At 39.4% G+C, this 21,708-nt stretch overlaps 1 protein-coding gene across 1 annotated transcript in view; it reads right to left on the bottom strand.

Moving 5' to 3' along the window:
• The window catches only part of LOC308391400 (protein kinase C epsilon type-like), a 54,206-nt gene that overhangs the window by 18,147 nt on the left and 14,351 nt on the right, over positions 1-21,708 (bottom strand). The window contains exon 2 of the mRNA XM_080874027.1: positions 8,249-8,312. Within this exon, the coding sequence (XP_080730153.1) occupies positions 8,249-8,312 (64 nt within the window). The remainder of the gene's footprint in view (positions 1-8,248; positions 8,313-21,708) is intronic.

Raw genomic sequence — 21,708 nt, 5'->3', positions numbered from 1 at the left:
GAAAAGAAGAAATAGCCGTGGAGACGGTCCCTCTAATGCCGAAGCCGTTTATCGATATGTTTGTGGAAGTAAAGCTGAGCTGCTCAGAGAAAATGAAGTGAAAGCACTGAAAAAAAAAATGAAAGCGACACTTTGAACATCTTAAATAAATTTGCAGATTAGTGGGCGATGCACCACATCGCTTTCTTTTGTGGTATTTAACAAATGTCAGCATTTTCATTAAAATACTGAGGAATTTTAAACCCATTCCCCTGCAATTACTGCTTAATTGCTGGCATCGTGGAAAGACACACCAGAAACCTCAATGTGCATGCTTTCACCCCCCAAAAAAACATTGATGTCAGGTGTGTCAGCTTCTTTTTAAATCCTAAATTAGACTGTAGACTCATGTGTGTAAACCTTTTTCTGTTATTGTATTAATTTAGTGTTATTACTACTATATTACTGTTACTCATATAGTAATTGATATTAATGATATGCTGATCTGTCTATCCACCTCTTGTGAATAAGGAAGCAGTTAAAGGAAGCTTCTTTTTCCCTCATAGTATCGAGCTTGAAACTCTAGCATCGCGCCACCGTACTCGTTATACCTCCCAACATGCAGCAGGTCTTCAGTGACCTGGTTAGGGTATGGTTGCACACACGATGGGTCACATACTAGTCGGTGTTACCTTTGAAACCACCTCTCTGCACTTCTTCAGTTACAAGAATTACATTTGCCAAAGAAGGGAAATTTCCATCTGAATCTTTGGTTAACCATAACCTGGTCATCACCGGCTCGCTGGATGTGAAGTGCCTGAATTAGCAATTGGACAGAAACCAGATCAAATTCAACAAATTTAACTGCAAAGTTCAAATTTGCTTATATTCTATTAACACAAATGGAAAGTGCAACACGGCATCGTAGACCTTTAAATGTCTGGTATTTCTCCTCTTAATGTAATGAATTTAAAATATTTCACATTGATATATATGCTTATATATTTTAGTATATCTAATCTTCCCTTGACTACCAAAATGCAGCTAAACGTTTACACTAAAAAGTACTCAAAACAGAAAGAGAAAGGAAAGCCTGTGACTCTGAAGTTTTCTAGGAAAACAGGAAGGACTTCGGGTTTGGAGTTTGGTTTGTTTTACATTTCAAAGGAGGGAACTGGCAAGGATGCACACAGAGAAAAGGTTTTCTATCCAAAATACCTGGAACTTCTTCTCTCAGAAATCCTTTTCATAGTGCTGTTTGTCTGATTTCTGCTCTCTGCTTATAAAACATCTGCTCTTCCACCAAAGGAAAACCATCAGGACTGTGATTAAAAAGATATGTAACAAGTTTTTATTTATTTAAAATGTGATCTATTTTACACAATACTGAAATACATTTGTGTTTAACAAATGGGCCAGAATATCAGGAAAATACATAAAAATCTGTTAACCAATGTTGAGTCTTAAATATTTATGGAACAACAGGACTTCTGTGTGTGAGGTCGCCGCCCACATCCTGCCACAGCCTTGCCACTCTGGTGAAGGCTCACGAAGATGCAGATGCCTCCTCTAAGTTCCTCCTATTATCAACATATCACTGAGTTAGCATTGAATTTGTTTGCCCTCAAATCTACTATATATCAATATCAGAAGTTAATAAGCATGTTTGTGTATGTTTTTGTGTGTTAAAGCCCTGACTTCAGTTTAGGAGACGAAGCCTGAGGTGAGGAAATAGTGCAGGGGGAGGCATAATGAGAAAGAGATCATTAAATTATACATGTAAAAATGCTAACTAATAGAATTTGAAAAAGCTATTTCTGATCTTTACATTAACGGTAAGTTATAAGGCCTATTACACATGTGGCCGGTCTCTAGTCACATAGATAAAGTGCAATTAGGCGGAACAGCGATGTCCACCTTGGCCACTGTATTCAAGATGGCGGGCAACATGGTGGCCTCCACATCTATTTTTAATGGATTAACACTTAAGTTTAATTAAAATGCATCAGTGTTGTATCAGGCTGTTTTAGTTGATTCATTATGGGAACGTCCATGAATAATAAGCTCATGTGCTCTTTCCCATCCAGTACACACAGCATCGATGCTTACTGGTCTTAAAAGTACTTGCGACTGCCTTTGTTACCCCTCAGGTTTCTAGTCGGCACACCTATGGTACCAATTTGAAAATCCAACATCACCTCATTCAAGAGTTATCACCTTCATAAGATTTTCAAAAAACTTGACCTCTGATCTCTGACCTTGAGGTTAAGGTCACCAGCATTCAAACCCGTCCGAGGTTTTTAGTAGACACATACCCCCATCAGCCTTTTTTTTTTGACTGAACTAAACTAAATCTTACTGCAGAGAACAGACAGAAATTCAAAATAACACTAGATTTTATTGAAAAACCTAAAGTAGAAAAAGTCTTTACAGAGTTGAGGAAAATTATTTGTATTATTTCTTCATTGCACTGAAAATGTTCTGTTAACTATCTGATTAATTTGGATAAACAAAGGCTGCACTGAAAAACAATAAGCCTTTCTTGGAAAAAGTTTAGCCTGAAATTCTCCTGTTGTAGATGCAAGTACGCAATTACCACGAAGGTTATGACTTAAGCTTTAAAGGAAATCGGCTTTATTTGACAAAATGGCGCTGGGGTGGGGTGGTGGAGGGACTCAAAAAGGAAGACAATCTGCTGAAGAACATGAAAGCAGCGATCGAGAAATACCGATGGAGAGTCTACAGATGGACAGATTAGGTCAGATTATTGTTATTTGCTTCCTGAGAACAACAGATGCAGGAGGATGGAGAGGAGAGACGAGAATTAAAGAGGAAGAAAAAAAAAGGAGAGGAACACATCCTTCCAGCCTCCGAAGCTGCAGAGAACAGATTGCAGCAAGGGGAAAAAAATAAATCTGCTAAAAATACCACCTCATCCTCTATTTCTCACCCTCCATCTCTCCATCCCTCCTATCAGGACGCACACACACACACACACCATTTGTTTTTATCAGCATACATTAGCTCGAGCACTCAAGCCAGCTGAACTCAGGAAGTTCAGGAGTGGGAGGAGAGTGGGTCGTGAGGTCACAGCCGAGTGTCCAATCGTCGATGAGGAGGGCTTGACATGGACGCCTGAGACTGTGCATGTGTGTGAGTGTGCGCGTGTGTTTGTATGTAATCTGTGGCTCAATCTCACCTACTATTTTAAGAATCCACTCCCTCTATCTCCACTCTCTACTGCTCTCTGCGTTACACCACTGCACCCTCCCCTGCTCAGGCTATCCCACCACCCTCACACAAGCGCGCTCGCAGACGGATATATACATGCACAATTTCACCGGAGGGCACAGAGCTGCTTCTATTTATAACCAGGTGCGAGGATACACAGGTGCAGGTGAAAATCACTCTTATCAGGCAGCATGTGAGTGAGAGAATGTGTGCGGAGAGACCGACTCGATAAAGATCTTCTAGATGTTTCCGTGTTTAATCGACGTAAACAAACAGAGGAGACGGGAAAACGGAGAAGGAGAGAGAAGGGTCTGTGAGCTCTTAAGCTTTCTAGGAAAACAGGAAGGGCTTTGGATTCAGTTTTTTTCTTACATTTCAAAGCAAGGAACTGGCAAGGATGCACACAGAGAAAAGACGATTTTTTTCTTTACAAAATACCTGGAACGTCTCTCAGAAACTCTTTTCACACAGCTGTTTGTCTGATTTCCACTCAAGGTTTTTCCTGCTAATAGAAAATCATCAGAACTTTCATTAAAAACCACAAAAATTAGCAAGTTATAATTTAAAATGTGAGTTATTTTATTGAACATTGAGCCCTGCCACTCCGGTGAAGGCCGATAAAGATTATATTTAATTCTCTGTGCAGATTTTCTTAGAAAACACGTAGCAGCATCGGTTCACCGAAGACTTTATATAAATGGTGTGCAAAATCCCAATGAGAAGCCTGAAGACAGTGATTTCGAAGTTGCACTCCTGGTGTTTTGCACCAACTCATTCTTTCCGTTTGTATCCGGGGGAAAAGGTGCACAAATATGCAAATTCCTCCCAGGTGACTTGAAATGACTGGAGGTGGCGACTGAGTATTATTACCCTTCTTTCTTCCTCAAGACAATGACTTACTCTAATGTTTTAGGTCTCCATGGCGATGACGTTAATGCTAGGGCTGCCACGATTAGTCGACTAGTCACGATTACGTAGACTATCAGAATCGTCGACGACTGATTTAATAGTCGATGCGTCGTTTGAAGCTTTGTAAGATCACAAAAGACGCAGGAATAAGTAGTAGGATTTAAGAGTGTAATAACGGACTGAAACAGAAGATGGCAGCACTGCATGTACAAGGATGCCAGCAGCCGTTAAACCCCGAAGAAGGAGAAGTAGCTCTGTCCCACAATTCATAGCGCAGCCCAGCTCAGTTTCCAACAATGGCGGAAGCTAGTTAGTTTTACTATTATTATTCTTTCTGGGTCACAAAATAAACGTTTAACATATTTTCAGGCGAGAATGTAGCTGTGTAAACCTCAAATATCTGCTCAGTTTATCAAGACACCACATATTTTCAAAAGCGCTCCAACGTTTTCAGAGACGTCTGTTACCCACTAGCTCGATAGCTAGCCAGGGGCAAGGCTCACTAGGGCCCGTGAGACTCCCGGCAAATCGTTTTCAAACCCACCGCTGTCTTTCGCTACTCAGGTTAAACATATATAAGTAACTTAGATAACTTAAAAATGTTATTGTTTGGCTTTTTGTAGTATTTTATTTGTTCCTGAGTAAATCGGTTTGGCTGAGATTAAAGTTATAGTTTTTACACAGCTGAATAAACGTCAAGCAGACAGCTGATTATCAGAAGTGTGAGATGCTCGAGAATATACTCCGGTGTCCTGTTATATTTTAGATAGCAAGGAGTTTATTGAACTTCACCGAAACAATCTGCAAATTTCATTAAAATTTAATAAACTATCATCTTGTCTTTATTTTTAGTTAGCACATATCTTAAACACTTAAAGCTGTAAGCTAATGATAGTTATGTAAGAGCAGATGCTGCTGGTGCAATAAGCTGTACGCTGTACGTCCAATGGATGCACGATCTGATTAGTCGACTAATCGCAAAAATAATCGGTGACTAGTCAACTATCAAAATAATCGTTTGTGGCAGCCCTAGTTAATACATTTGGTTGTTTTCGTATTTAATGTCAAGTACACTAGTGTATTTGTTTCCAGTGTGCATTATATGTGTGCTGAGTGGCAAATCTGTCCATGATACTGTCTATTTCCTGATTTCGTCAATTAGCTAAAAAGCATTTCTAAATTTTATTTATTTATATATTTTCATTGTCTTCAACTTTCTTCTGCTGCGTGGTTAAAAATGGTGTTCCTCCTGATATAACGTAACACTGAGTCCTAGAACCAAGAAATTCTGGCTTTTTTGTAACCGCTGCAAATCCCTTGAGATCCCCGGCTAAATATAGATCCCTTTAAGCCGGAGCAGCTTGATTATAATTTATAAATATTCAGTATTCACACTTAAGTCCTAATATTTTGCTAAAATAACATAAAATGTCATGATAAAACCCAATTTCAGCCCAAAGATTGTTAAGTAATGGTATAGACTATTAAATGCCAGAGTCAGTCAGTGAGATTCTGGGCTACCCGAGAGCTATCTAAATATCTACATGCTGCATTTTGAATTATTAATAAAACTGTGTCTCTTTTCATTTGATTAACATTTTACATTCTAAAATTATGTTTACATTTGATGATGTTAATGACTAGATGAGTTAGAAAACACTCAGAAAACTGAGCACAATGTAATGGGAGAGAATAATCTTTGTGATGTTGCATGTATATACAACAGCTATTAAAAACATGAATCAGTCCTTTGGTAATCAAACTGTATTTTATGCTTCAAGGCTAGAAAAGAAGAACAACGCTATACTAACTTGCTTGCATCATATGATAGCATGTTAGGTGTAATGATACAAGGCAGTGCCATAAAAACAGAAGAAACTGCTCAAATCCAAGTCTGAGGTTTCAGTATTGCTTAATCTGAAACTCCCGTGACCAAGTTTGGTTTGTAGGGTTGTCAACCAGCCATCATCATATCTCTGAACCTCTGAGTTACCTCACGGCCGGCCCTCTGTCCCTTCTATAAGCAGTCTAAGACCATGGCGTGTCGTTTTCTCATTCAGCATTTGAGTCGCTCGGTACTTTAAGTGCTGATGTAGCAAAGATAAGATTACAGGTGCAATTCCAGCTTGTAAGTACAATTTCAGCCCAGTTATGTACCATTTCTTTTGGACATCTAATCAACGGAAAATCGCTCAGTGTGCTGACGTGCTTATTTACACGGTCGCCAGTCACAGAGCAACATTATCATTTATTTTGAGTTGTGTGTCTTCGCACCTGGCAGATGTGAGTGCAACATTCACTCAAAACCCCTAAGGGAAATATCTTTCTGTTTACCTGCTAAAATATCCACGATGTTTACCAGCTACTCACACGGGTAGAGGGTTTTTAGAGCTTTTTACGCACACACACACAAAAAAAAGAAACACCCGCCCGCTGCAGCTGAAAACAATGCTGTTAAAACAGCAAGCTGAGTGCTAGAAAGCTAAACAATGAGCTGATGATGAAATAAAATTGATGACTGATTTATTATTAATATGTTGCATTAATCTTTTATGATTCAGTACTTACTGATAGACCTTTTCACATATAAAATGCATTATGTGGGCGGAATTCGGGACGGCTGAACATTACACGTGTCACATTATTGCAAATTATCGGCTGCTTTCCATGCAGAAAAATATAATGAGCCCAGCCAATAACACAATTAACATTAAGGATAGATGCTTTTTATGCACACCAAAACTAAACTGGCAAGAAGCTTCAGTAATCAATAGATTCATGCAGACCTTATTCAGATGTTCCTGTTAGGGTCGTCACAGCGCATCGCCTGTTTCCATCTCTTCCTGTGCTCTGCACATTCGTCTGTCACACCATCTATCTGCATGTCCTCTCGCTCCATCCACAAACCTCATCTTTGGCCATTTTTCCTTCTGCCTGGTAGCTCCATGTTCTACACTCTTCTCCCATTTTAACAAGTATCTCTCCACCGCACAACCCAGTTCAATCTCACCTCTCTTACTTTGTCCCTGAAGTATCTGACTCCCTCTGAATCCTGTCGACTAACATCGCTACCACCTTGTAAACACTCTTTTCTTCACCTCCACACCAGTTAGCATGCTCGTGTCAAAAATTGGTCAACCGTCGGTATGCATGCAGTTCTCTCAACTCTAAGGAACATTTTAGTGGCAGCAAGCTACGGTTTTTAATCATACACCGAACCGCTTTACTGTTTTGGATCACTAGTATCACTCCCTTTGTTTCCACTGAGAAAACAAAGCTGTTTTTCACACACAGCTAAAAGCCTCTCTATGCTACCTGCTCGGGATCTAAGACCCAACATTTAGCAATACTTATAAACACCTGAACATATCAGTCATATCAGAGAGAAAAAAACAGAGCTAAATGCAGAATAAAAGAAAATATTCGATGCTATTTTAATGCTAAGGGTAAGGAAAATACTTACTGGCATGTTTGCCCTATTACACAATCATTCAGCCATGTGAGGTCTAAGTCATCGCAGGTAGTCCTACCCTTATCTTTTGGAGAAGGGCAAAACAGACAGTGAACACTGAATAGTTCTTGAGCATCAGTTACAATTAATATTTCCTGGGTTCCCTGACTGCCACTCTTAAACAAAAATATCCTGATTGCCTAAGGTTAGCGTAAAGGTGTTTACATACCAGACATTTCATGTATAATATTTACCAATTTTTCAGATGTGAATGAGAAGATCTGACCATTCAGATGACTGCATTTGGAAGCACTGTCATCAAAGTGCTTGCTCATAAGGGGGTCATTTGATTGCTGGGGTTTGCTCTGTATCATTGTGTTGTTGTCTTTACCTTATAATATAAAGCACCTTGAGGCAACTGTTGTTGTGATTTAGTGCTATATAAATAAAAGTGAGTGCCGCTGTTTTACAATGCACTCGGTGTGTAAGGGCTTTTAGGGTTGGCACTAATGATAAGCACTATACTATACAAAACTACATTTGTATTAAAAGACGGTTATAAATTCTTCCTTTTCATGTTTGTTACTGCCAGCTTTGCACATGTGTGCGTGCATGCGTGCATATTTTTGTGCATTTCTCTCTCCCTCTTTGTATAATGGTGCTTCGTGGTGATCTTACCTTCAGTGGAGGATCCGGACAGATCAATGACCACGTACACCTTCCCTTCCGGCTCCAAGTCAATCTGTGTAGAGGAAGAAAGAAAGAAACGGAGAGTAAATCAGCAAGAAATAACACGACTGAACAGTGAGTGCGGCACGGGGGCAGTCCTCCAGCACAAACAAACACACCAGTGCACATGCAAGAGGTCATTATCTTGACTAGATTACACTCCGCCCCGACACTCCATATTATTATGGTTACACTCTTTTAGCCCCCATGTACTCCTGGTATTAAATGCAATTATGCATAAAGATTATATGTAAGCAATTATCTGCATTTTCAGATATATTGTAAACAACATATAATAAATGCAAAGGCACCACTATCTTTATTCGTCCTTCAGCTAGGTAAGTAGGTAAGTAGAGCAGCAAATTTCACACAGAAGGTGATACAGCTGTACTGGCTCAACCTTTTTTGCCTTTGGCGAGGTGAGTTTGTCTCCATCACTTTGCAGCGTTTGTGTAGAACAAAAATAAATAAATAAATAAATAAATTCAAGGACGGCATCCAGACAGCATTCACTTTTTCACTTTATAACGTGGCTGCTTTAACAACCACATTCAAGCAGGATGTAAAAGTACAGAACGCATGTTAATAGCTGGTGTAAAATGAAATAGAGCTTAGCATAATACAAAGCTTCAGCATTTCTGCTGAGGTCTTTGGGGGTGATTAGAGAATCCTTCCATCCTTCCATTTTATTCCATTTATCCAATTCAGGGGTTTTTGACATTAATCTGAAGTCAAACATGACATAAGTTTGACTTAGGTAGTGCATTTCTTATGATGCTTGTGATACTATGCATGTACTCGCTAACTCAACCAGAAAACTAAACATTCCCATCGTTGCTGAATTGTACTAAAACTAATTAATCATCTTTTACACACCTTCTTACAATTATAATTCTTTTGAGTAATTTTGAGTAACAACAAAAAAAAAGTAAAATCAAAGGTTTATTTATTCAAATAATTAATCATTAAGGAGAATGCACTTGGTAAAAATTAAATGTATACCAATCAAATCAATTTAATTTGACCCTAATCTGTTAAATTTAATGTTTTACCATGTGCTCATATAACAAAAATGCATGGTACTTTGGGCATAAATCTTTTTTTATCGTATTGTGTTGCACAGACATGAGTCGTTTATTTGATTTATTTATTTGATACACCCTGTTTGTGATCATGTACAATGTTTGACATCGACCATTAAATTAGGCTCAATTTTAAGTATTTTCTTATTTTTACGTTTGTTTGAATATTCTCTATAGCTCCCGTTCAACTACATATCAAATATCAGTCGACTCAGATCTCCAAAATCTGGTAAGCTTGCGTGAACCTTTCACGCTATTCCCAGTCGTGGTGCGCCCATTCATACCCAGGTGCGGCTGGATGGTAGATGAATTGGGCACACTTAGGCGCTTTACACATCAAGTATGAAAGGAATTCAGCCATCGATGAAGATGTAACCTCAACACCGCTCGTCTGTCATTCCCCTTTCCAAACACCTGTCTCATGAGAAATGTGTGTATGCGAGCAGATTTCAGCACTCACATCTGCTTCCCGAGCATGACAGATGAGGTTTGAAGACAGGCGAGACAGAAAACAGGAGCTGCAGCGGCATGAAAGGATTCTCCATTGGAAAGTTTTCTGTGTATACAAGTGTCACATGCATGTGTTCTCTAGTACAAAAATATTAATAAGAGCGTCGGCCAGTGAGAAGATGGGAGTAAAGTATTCGGTCTGGGTAAATCTAATTGAGAGGTTTGGTTGTTTTTAAGTGATTGAAACTGGATATCTTTGGTCTTTGGTCATGACTGTGTCTTCAGGAAGTGTAACGGATATGTTTTGCTATTCTCTGAGACTATCTAAAAGACAGGACAGCCATTTCCTGCCTTCTCTTCATGCCCCTCACCACGTTCCCCAGTGTGATCGGTATTCTCACACCGTCATCATTATCATCACCTTTACCACCACCTTCACTTCAACACAGTCTACAGTATCACAGCTTGATTACTGCTGACATTTGATTGTGTTTTCTTGTCAATTTTAACTCAACTGCACTGATAAACTGCACACAATCAAGATACGTACCTGCAAAATGTACTCAAGTCACATTTTTCACTGCTGTGTTTTTATAAAAGAGACTGAGATTGAGTTTTTGGACCTTTTGGAGCATTACTTAACAAATTACTGTGTCATACAGACAATTGAAGAACTTTCTGCATTAGTTTTCATGACTGAAATTCTAGTATGTTAGTACTAATTAGTAGATATGAGTGTTTCTGTGTTGCCTATGTGCTATGTGTGTATGCAGCTTGCTATCGTTACCTTTCAAGCTCGAGGCTTAAAAACACGAGGTCCTATATCTGGACGAGTGGTTGACTGGGTCCTCAGTCAACTTTGCTGATCTAAAAAATACCTCAGAAAAACCAAACTCAAAACTTTAGGAAAATAAAGGCATCAAAATAGAAAAAAAATGGGTTAAAGGCAACTCACTAGTAACGCAAATAAAGGAACAGACATTGTATGGAATACAGTCAGATTTCGTATAAACTTCAGCTTATCAATGGTTAAAAAATGAGCAGGTTGTCATCTGTGTTTGCAGCATACTGTTTGCAATGACTTGCTGTAACAGTTAGGCTAAACCAAATAGCAAGTGTCCCTTCCTGCTAAATAACACTGCTCATCCAGTGTGTGCAGCACAAGATCATTTACATACGGCGATTATTAAGCTCTAATATTAACTTCCTGCATTTTAACGTAAGGGAAATTGCTGTTATTATAGAGAGCAGCAATCAAAATGTTTATGGCTGCATAATGCAATTTAAATAAATATAGTAGAGAATTTCTTGATAGTAAAACGCTCAGCCCAGTAAAACCTTCCTCAGCACAGAGTCCAATGAGCACCTTGGCAAAACATTCTCTTGTGTGAGTTTATGGCGAACAAATTTGCAGCACTGGCATCTTGGACAAGTCACATCGCATCCAAGTCTCATCCAAACCTTTTATTTTTAGATCACCAGCAAGCCCAATTCTGAAGGTATCTACACATTATAAATGTGGTAAGATATTAGTGTCTATTCTTATACTCAAAGATATTTAGAGTTGCCAAAACAGCGACTAGTTGATAGAGGACGTCTGGAATGAAGGCAGTATGAGATGTATGTACAGTACAGTTATAATCCATTCATCCTCTATATAAAATGAATAAATTAAAGTCAGTGTAATTAAATGAATTAATCAAAACCGCAGCTGATTAAATCACCACATCAATCATTATTTTTATTAAAAACAAAAAAAATTACATGTTATAATGAGTTAAGCCAGCCATCAAAAAGGGAGGCAGTTTCAAACTTTTAAATATTAATGGGTAAGGGCGATCTGCATACGCACAGAGACTTATTCAACACCAGCCGCCCACAACACACATGCAGTCACAGAGATGGGAGAAAGTGCAACAGAGCGAGCTGGAGAGGCAGACGACCCAGGAAGAGAGAGTGAGGAAGAGAGAGTGAGGAAGAGAGGTTTAAATCCTTAGTTAAGCTCTGGGACAGCAGCAGATCCTCTTATGCAACAGTCAGACTTGCACACAGGAGGCAGCAGCGCACATGCACACACACGCACACACGGACTCCATGCATTGCTGAACATGAGACACAAAGAACACAAACAAATAGGGGGTCCATACCTCCACACATCACACATCCTATCCCACAGCAATCAGGCACAGTGCGTGGAGAATAGGGCTGAACGATTATGGAAAATAATCTAATTGCGATTTTTTGCCCCAATATTGCGATTGCGATGCGATATGCGATTATTTTTTAAGGTATTTGTCTTCTGTATTATTAAACAAAGACAAGCAATACATCATATAGTATGGCCAATACTATATTACATTAATTTTAAACTGTTCTTTCCTGGAAGACAGACCTCTGTTATGATGACATGAGGTGATGCATGAATTGATGACTGACATTTTTATTTAACTTCTTCAATCACAACAGTATATTTGAACATACACAATAGTTTATTTTTAGCTTACAAACATCTGAGCATAAAGTGCTGACAAGGAACCCTGGTGTAAACATTAAAATGAAAGTCAGTACAATGTGCAGATTGCAGAAATATACATAAACAAAATCAGTGGCTTTACCACACTCAGTTTTTCGACATCTGTGAACTACTAGACAGTCATTCAATTAAAAAATAATATTAAATAAATAAAACTAATAAATAAAAAATACACACATCTTACTGATCTCTGCAGTCAGTAACATTACACATAAAGTGCAAACATAATAGCAATTGTATAAACACACACACAAACACGCCTTTAAAGTTTAAAGGCGTGAAATTGGACGGTCTAGCCTTCTGATTAGCTAATCAGAAGGCTAGTTCTGATTAGCGTCACCGCTGTCTCGGTGGAGTTTAATAAACTCGGCCGTCTGCTTCTTGCTATCTAAAATATAACCAGACACTGGTGTAAATTCTCGACTGTCTCATACTTCTGTTTAATAAGTTTTCTGTTTGACGTTTAGTCAGCTGTGTGAAAACCAAGGAGGAACCCACCCGGGGGATTAATAAAGTTTTATTTTATCTAATCTAATAACTTTAATCTCAGCCAAACCGATTTACTCACGAACAAACAAAACACTGAAAAAAGCCCAACAATAACATTTTTAGGTTGTCTAAGTGACTTATATATTACGTTTAACCCGAGCAGCGAAACTCCGCGGTGATCTGAAAATGATGTGCCGGGAGTTGTGCCGTTCTCGGCCGCATCAGTAACCCTCGAGCTCCCAGCTAGCTGTCGAGCTGGTGGGTAGCAGACGCCTCTGAAAACGTCGAAGCACTTTTGCAAATATGGGATATCTTGATAAACCGAGCAGATATTTGATGTTTACACAACTACTTTCTCGCCTGAAAATATGTTAAAAGTTTATTTTGTGACCCAGAAAGATTAGTATGAGTAATTTTAAAACTTAGTAGCGGCCGCCATTGCTGGAAACTGGAGTTTGGCTGGGCCGCGCTATGAATTCTGGGATATGGTAGTAATTTGGACAGCCTTCGGCGCGTCGCTGTGACGTAATCGGTCTACAAATGCGGCCTCAGGAGGATGCAGCCCATGAATTGTATAATATAATCGCAGTATAATCGCAGCCTTTGCGGTTAGAAAATTGCACTTGATCATGTCGCGATATTATCGCAAATGCGATATATCGTTCAGCCCTAGTGGAGAAACACACACAGAGCTACATGGACAGAAACTAACAGTCCTGCTGCCTCCAGTTGGACTAATATGACATAAACAAACAAACATGACACATTTTTTTAACCTACATATTTCCTGTCCCCTTAAAAATATCACAAAAATGCTGCTTGCTTAGATTTTTATGGTTCACAGAGTTAAAAGATACCCATGCAAATAAATTCATTAATGTGTTACATTTTCTTTTGATTCACTCTCAAGCTCATATTTTCTTCATCTGTATGACTTTCATCAAAGACCTGTCAGCTTTTCTGTCATTTTATGGTACTACTGATGTCAAGTAAAGATGGAACAATACATAAAAAGGCCAGCTTGCGTGCATTTTAGTTGTTCTTACAGCAAGAAATGTGAAAAATGCCACACATTTGGTGTCATATCAGGGGATCTGCTGCATTTCTTTGACATATATTTTATTTTTAATTGAAAATCCCAATGTAAAGGAAACTGTCCCAAGCTAAAAACGCTAAAAGACTCGAAAGATGTACTACATATGAGAGTGCAAGTATTATCCTTTTGTTTTGTGTGTCTAACACATAGCAACTGCGGGGGATTTGTGACCTATAAACGCCATTGGATTCTTCATGTCTACCCTTGAAAATGATGTGCTAATCCCCAAACGTAACCTCTTGCATAACAGCGCATCTCAGCGGGGATTTCAGCCAAAAGATGGACGCAGAGTGATTTGGAACAGAGTGGAGCAAATGGACAGCACCATCACTGATTTAGCGCTCGGATGGCACGCCATCCTGCAAAACGGCACTCTTTCCACATCGCCAGTTACTGGCCACTTGAGCCATGCTGTGCCTTCGAGCTCGTTTTTCATATCCAAAATCAATTAAAATACAAAAAATACATCTGCTGCACAGATATGAGTTTTGGAGGATGAATTAGACCATATATGCACTCACATGTATCTTTAAAAATGAAAAAAGAAGAGTTTATTGCAGTTATAAAGCAATAAATAAAAGCCATGACAGATACAGTATTCTATGCACAATGGTTAATTAGGCATCCAGAATTATACCAGCTTTGTTATATACGACCATTTTTACCATAAATCCAAACCTCAGAGTTTGGCCAAATCACCACATTACTTGTAGATTGTAGAGTCATCTAAACGCTTCCCACAGATCGTCATGACATTGATTGTTACGGTAAAGTTAAACATCCATGTAATCTGAAGGAATTAGAAATATTTATAGGTCAATGGAGTTAAACATAATAGTGGATTCTTACATGAAGCATGGCCAAAGTTTCAAACAAAGAAGTTTCAGGCTGCAGGGTGCTCTAAACACTCTGATTAAAACGGGTTTTTTCTACTCCTGGATCTGCATGACCTAAATGAATATCTCTAATATGGTCGTTTAAGGTCAGGATAACACTTCATCGCAACCCTTGCAAGCCTGGGGACAGCCACACAGAGCAAAGTAGGCTGACAATTAAGCTGAACCAAGGCTGAGTGAAGCTGCTCCCTCATTCACAATGGGTCACCACAGCAGGTAGCACCGCATGTTTGATTTGGCAGTTTTACACCAGATGACCTCCCCCAAAGGTATTCGTGTCTCCTCCTTCCTCACTTCATAGTTGAATGTGTAAATCAGTACATTATGGGGCCACTGAACCAAGGCCCATTATAAGATTTTTAAAAATGCATTATTTTGGTCCTCGAGTCATGCAAAGCTACCATCAAAGGGTCCACCAATTAATAAATAGCTCACTGTTTGTAGTAGATGAATGTGACTTGTAGTCTAAAAAGCACTTTGGGCATTACCCTTAGAACGATCACCTAACATTCAATTTCTAAAGCAGGTTTTTCCCACAGCGACCACTGTAGCAAGGAATATGCACTTGAATTGTGAGAATGATTTTCCACACTGTACCTTTAACAACACAATATTTCCTGGTTCAAAATACTGTACAGTGATAAGTCCAATCCCCAACCCCCTTCGCTGTCGTTTTTACACTTTGCAAAACCATCAAGACGGCCAGACTGGAGCTTATGATGGGCCAGTTCTGGCTTAAGCAGGGTTTATGCTTTCCATGTTCGTATGCCTGGGACCACACGGACTTGTCTGCATAGAATTTACATTACCAATGTACCAACCACACATGCACCCAGGCAGCGAATTTCAAACGGACTTGAAAGAAGTATAACAGGAATGACTACTCGGCTGTCGGGTTTCTAGCTGTCCACATCCGTGATGAGTATAATTGAGGCTTTATGAGGCTTCTGGCTTTTAACACATCTGTTACTGACCTTTTTTACACTCATATTAAAAACAGTCTCAGTCAAATCAGGTGACTTAGTAGGGATCCACCGATTCCCATCCTCAAAAAGTGGATCAGGTGAAAACAGGACAATTCAATTCAGTTTATCTCGTTCTGCTGGGGAGTGAGCGTAGGTAGCATGGAGAAAGCTAAAAGTATGAGTTGCAACAGTCTGGATGCATTTCATGCTTTCTCTGCCAACAGTTTCTTTGTTTGCAAAACTTTTTGAGGTAATCACAAACCACAAGTGAGTCAACACAACTCAACATCGTTCTTGAACGTAGCCAATATTTTGGTATCACGTGACCGCCCAAAAAAGTTGCATTCCCATATCCCAGTAAGACAAACCAGTGATTCAGTATCTGCATATGAACAATACACACACCACAAACTGCCTAATAATACTCATCATGGACGCTGTGAATGCTGGCTTTGCTTCAAACTGAAGGAGAATAGATCAGTACGGCTTTTGCTGCTTTTACTGCTTTAGCAAGCAAACACACCTGTCTCAATAAAACATGAGAGTTAACCACTTCTTGTTTTCTATGATTATAACCTCACCTCTATTTGAATTGTCATGGTAAATGGACTGGTTCTTATATAGTGCTTTTCTACTCTTCTGAGCACTCAAAGCGCTTTACACAACTTGTGCATTCACCCATTCACACAAGCACATTGTTCTAGGTGCTGTCTAAGTAACATTCACACACATTCATACTCCAATGGATGCATCGGAGAGCAATTTGGGATGCAGACTAGGGGAAGCCAGGAATCAAACCACCAACCTTCCAATCAGTAGATGACCTGCTCTACTGCCTGAGCTACAGCCACCCCAAATGTGTCATGCCGAAACGCCCAGCAGTCCATTCATGACTAAACAAACGTAACACGAGTCTGCTATTCTGAACCATGAAAGATCCCTCGAGCTATTCACGAAGCCACAAGAGCATTGTACTGCATCAATAGGCTTATCAGTGAGTTTAATCATGCAGTATCTCAGAAATAATTTGGTCAGGTTTGGGTTGTTATACCAACCTGAGCTCTGACAACATCAGGAGGAAAAATAATAACTTGCTCTTTTTTGACTTGGTATTACCTCATTAATTTTGTTGCTAGAAAAAAAATTAAATAAATAAAATACAAATTTAAAGCTGCAACATGTTGTAGGCTTACTCACTACCATCAGGTTGAATAATTCAGAATCTACTGAAAACTGAGCCTTTAATGTAAAAGTGAGGCCAGAAAAATGGGAACATTTTGACACCAAGTGTGCCTTTGTGTGCTACAAGCATTCTTTCACACATCCAAATTCTGTAATGTAGTTGTAACAGAATTGTACTAGTATTATTGAGGTTTCTCACATGGCATCACACACTCTTTGCTTGAGAGTTGTCTGCCGCTGTTGTCTAGGATGTGACGCCACCATGTGCTAGGGAAACAACAGGTTGGCAATGGTAGCTAGCATATTTCCACAGTTGCATTTAGTTTTTTCTTTTATGATCCTGTGCAAATAATTGCTAACTGCTAGCCGAGGCGTAAGACAACTTGAAATAATGTGACTCCAACCGAAAAGCTAAGGCTCTCCTTCTAAGTAAAAAGTTTTGCCAACATGTTTTATAAGGTGCAACTACAGAGAGTAGCTAGCTTGTTTCCAGACAAGTCCTTCTCTTCCATTCAACATGCTAGCAACCAAAACAATCATAAGAAGGCTTTGGCTAACTGACTGGGGAATACACATGTTTTCCCCTAGCAACATGTGATTGCCAGAGGGTCACTGACATGTGTGAACGGGGCTTTACTTATTTGAGCCTACACTGTCAACATAGCTGTCACAAGTCCAAAATGGCAGACAAGCAAAGGTCACATGACTGAAAAACCTCATTAGTTCAGAAAGCTGAGTAACGTTATGTTTGTAAACATCTCATTAACTACAGAGGCTTGCATTACCCTTCTAAAGGCTACCTAGAGGCTAGCATGTTAAAAAAAATCCTCTAATAAAGCAAAATCTAATATTTTTTTGCCACTAAAATGTTGTTTTTGCCAGTTATGCTGGTTGTTTTCAGAATATAACGCCCTGCTCTGTTTCTGATGATGTTTTTATATCAACAGTGACTCAAATGACGAGTGTCATGGGTGAAGAATCATCCCAGATTGTGTCTTTCCTTCCTTATTGTCTCTTTTTTTAATCATATTGTCTTCATAATAGATGATAAACAAAGCTGGAAAAGTTGGCTGATTATGTAGCGATGGATCAGATCACATTAAGGCTATAATGAGATAAGAGGTGACAGTATCCTATCCTAGGCAATAGGCCATATGTTTCTTTAATGTAGCTTAATTTCTACTTTTTTACTTGTTAATTACAGGTAATACCAATCATCTGTATCTTTATTTTTATTTTTTTAAGGACATACCTTGATTATTTGAGTTTAATTGACAAGTTAGGCCAAAACTGACATTTGTATTAGGTTATTTATGAATAAGCTTGTCTCTTCACAAACTTTATTATATTATGGCTCAAGTAATTATCACCGGCTATTTTCCTGGTTACATCATTAACTGTTCAGCCGATTAAGCGTCAAAGCGTGGAGAGAACAATCTGTTTATTAATTTTCTCCAACTGATTAATCGACTGACCACTTAAGCACTAATAACTTTACATTACTGTGACAGGAGATTGCATCCACGTCACCAGCCCTGTTAAATGAATTGTAATGTGACTTGGATTTAACCTCCTGCGTGCACAACCACACACCAACACCGAGGTTCCCCGCCTCACCTAATCTTGTTAGTCCAATTAGGACACTGATACAGCCAGAGAGATAGATAGCTTCACAAGCCCCCTCTCTCTCTCTCTCTCTCTCTCACACACACACACACACACACACACACACACACACACACACACACACACACACACACACACACACACACACATACAGGAAGCAGAGTGTGGTTGAGCTCTCAAGGCGTCTGGGGATTTTAAAATGGACTTCAGAGAGACGTTAGCGTTAAACACACGTACAGTCTTAACTCTCTCGCATCAGTTCCATCTCCTCGCTCTCCAAACACAAAAACACACTGCTACAATAAAAGACACACACCATATGCAGCAGCACCGACAAGCACTCAACCAGGCAGACAGGGCACTCAAAGCTTGCATTATATCAATACTGTGGAGCTAACCCCCTCCCACTCTCCATCCAGCTAGCTCACTATCTCTGTCCAGCCAGACGGCTCTCTGTGTCTCTCTCAGGAGCATTTAGTCTCAGTGACAGCCTCCCACATCCATCTGTCAAATAACAAATTTCGGCTTTGAGAGAGCTCGACCGCATTCACACGATAACATGTGTGTGTCTGTGCGTGTCTGTGTGTTTGGCCCTCTTTCTAACAGCAACTCAACTCACACAGGAGGCCCCCGCTGAGTGAGACAGCATGAGAGTCATGCATCTTTAATGTAACATCACAGACGGCTAATAATGTAAGAAGAGCCGAGCTGTGGCGGCGGCGGAGCGAAGGTAAAGCTGGAGGACGGGAGAGATTCTCATTCTGCGTTCAGACTGCAACAAAACCCGCCCCTCACCACAACCCAACGCTCCAACAATCCCGTAGCGTCAGGCAGGAGGCCAATTAGATTTACAACAGTTGATGTTCCCCATCAAATCATCCAGCCCGTTCAGTCATCTTAAGAGATCACAACCACTCCAGATATGTGCGTGATATCCAGACAGTCTGATGAGCAGTCCCCGTAGATCAGACAGCCGTCACCGTTGGATGAAAACACACTTCATAAAAATTCAAGCCGCACGAGGTGGCTGCACGATTGGGGAGAAATATCCAATTAAATATAAGACATCGCTCTTTTTGAAGGTCCTCCTCTTTTAAACCAGCTCCTGAAAAGGCAGCTTTCATGTAAACACTACATTTGTTCCTTAAACCTTTGTTTAGACTCTCACATATGATAAACGAGGTGTCATCAATTGAGGTGTAAGATTTTTTGATAACACCTTCATGCTCTTAAGCAATAGTTATGATAGGAAAATTGGCAAACTAACAGCTTCACAACATGTCCATAATTTATTTATTTATTTATTTTTTTTAATTTACTTCCTGGCACAGCTAAACGAGAACCTTGATGCCAATTTATATATTTGTCTGATAAAGGAGGATAAGGAGCTGGCGAAATTTTGCTCCATACAAACCAAAATAAAATCCACCGAGGGGAATTTCTAGCACTCAGTAATTCAAATGTTATAGTTAGAATATTAAATTTAAAAACTGAGTAAAAAAAATAATAACTTGCTGCCGTACAAGAGTCGTCTGTGTGTGAGTACTCAAAAGTATAAAACTGCCAGACCTTTTTTTTTAAAATTGATTACACAACCGTGTGAGTAGTTTCATTTGTGACCTTACTCTCCACTGTTAATCAGATAATTCCCAAAAAGTGGAAGTACTGGGCCTCTGGGGAACGACACACACATATAATCACTGTGTTACCTTACTTAACTTAAGTCTATACTTTTTCCTGTTATTTTTCAGGACATTTTTTATTAAATACCAATGAGTTCATAAACTCTGTGCTAACTACTTTTATTATAATAACTGAAAAAAAAAGCCTGCTTATTATTGATAAGATTAGAATTCTTAAATGGAGAAAAATAGCAATATAACTTTTGGTTATTTGTGTAACTACAGTTCTCAGAGGTCCACCCATGGCGAGACATTGAAACGCAACTCCGCCTAGTGTCTCCAGAGTGTAGTGGTTTATAAATTCACCTTACATGTAAAAGATGTAAGAAGGCTCCCAGTTTGGGACCAGAAGGAAACACAAATGAATGTGCTGCTTGTGTAAGGAAGGGGTTTACTACCAAAGCAATAGTTTCAGAGACATTTAACAACCAAAACTGTGGTTAAAGTCATACATAACATAGAAAAACTGGCTAAAACAGGCAGAGAAATACAGGTGCACTCCTGGTTTCACACAGAAAGAGGAGACAAGGAGTGTGCATTTCACCTTCCCATTTCTTCCCTTTCACTGGAAACATAAATTAAACACCCTCAGCAAACATACACCCTACACATACACACTAAAGGTTGTCCTGATTTGGCTTTAGTGGGCAGTGCACCATATTTCTCTTTGTGTGTGAGCGTATATCTTAAATCCAGACTGTCCTACTTAACCAGCAGGTCACCGAGGGGTGGGGCCCATGATGTCATTGTCCACAAACAGCGATTGTGAGGGAATGGGAGTCTGGGGGTCAGGAGTAAAGAAAGGCATAATGACAATGTGGCTGTGGCTGTGACGATAATCGTGTCTTGAAAGAGACAAAGTGGAAAGGCGGGGAACAAGGTGACGGTGTCATGATGCTGCCTCTGTGACTATAGGATTATGTTAGTGCTCAAGGATATTTTTAACTTTGGATGTTTTTTGTTTTTTTTAAGGCAACAAAATATATAAAGTCAAAAAGGTGGATCTCAGTTGTTTTCATCTTATAACTTTCTGCAAACTGCATCTTTTTTGGGAGGTAGCAGCAGATGGCACAAAAGAGGCTAGCAAGACTTGTTAGTGTTTTCTATTTTTAACCCTCCGGCAGTTCATTCCCTCAAAGTGGCACCGGTTCTTAACCTTTTTACGACTCTGACATCCACTAAAGGACAAAAATATTTTTTGGCCCTCCTCCCCATCTAAGGAAATGTCAAATTTAGATGTGCCAAATACCATACTCGGTAATTACAAGCTGTCTTTAACATACTTGTTGGTTACCCTAACGTTGGTTGCAGAAATGGGAGACAATATTGACACCAACCTTCCCGGTGTAACGCTGAACTTTGGAAAACTAAAACTTTCATGTTTGTCCTTGATTTCGTTCAGAGAGAA

The sequence above is a fragment of the Rhamphochromis sp. 'chilingali' genome, assembly GCF_963969265.1.
Source record: "Rhamphochromis sp. 'chilingali' genome assembly, chromosome: 22".
NCBI lineage: Eukaryota > Metazoa > Chordata > Actinopteri > Cichliformes > Cichlidae > Rhamphochromis > Rhamphochromis sp. 'chilingali'.
Note: the sequence above shows the minus strand (reverse complement) of the source record. Positions and strands in the feature narration are given on the sequence as shown.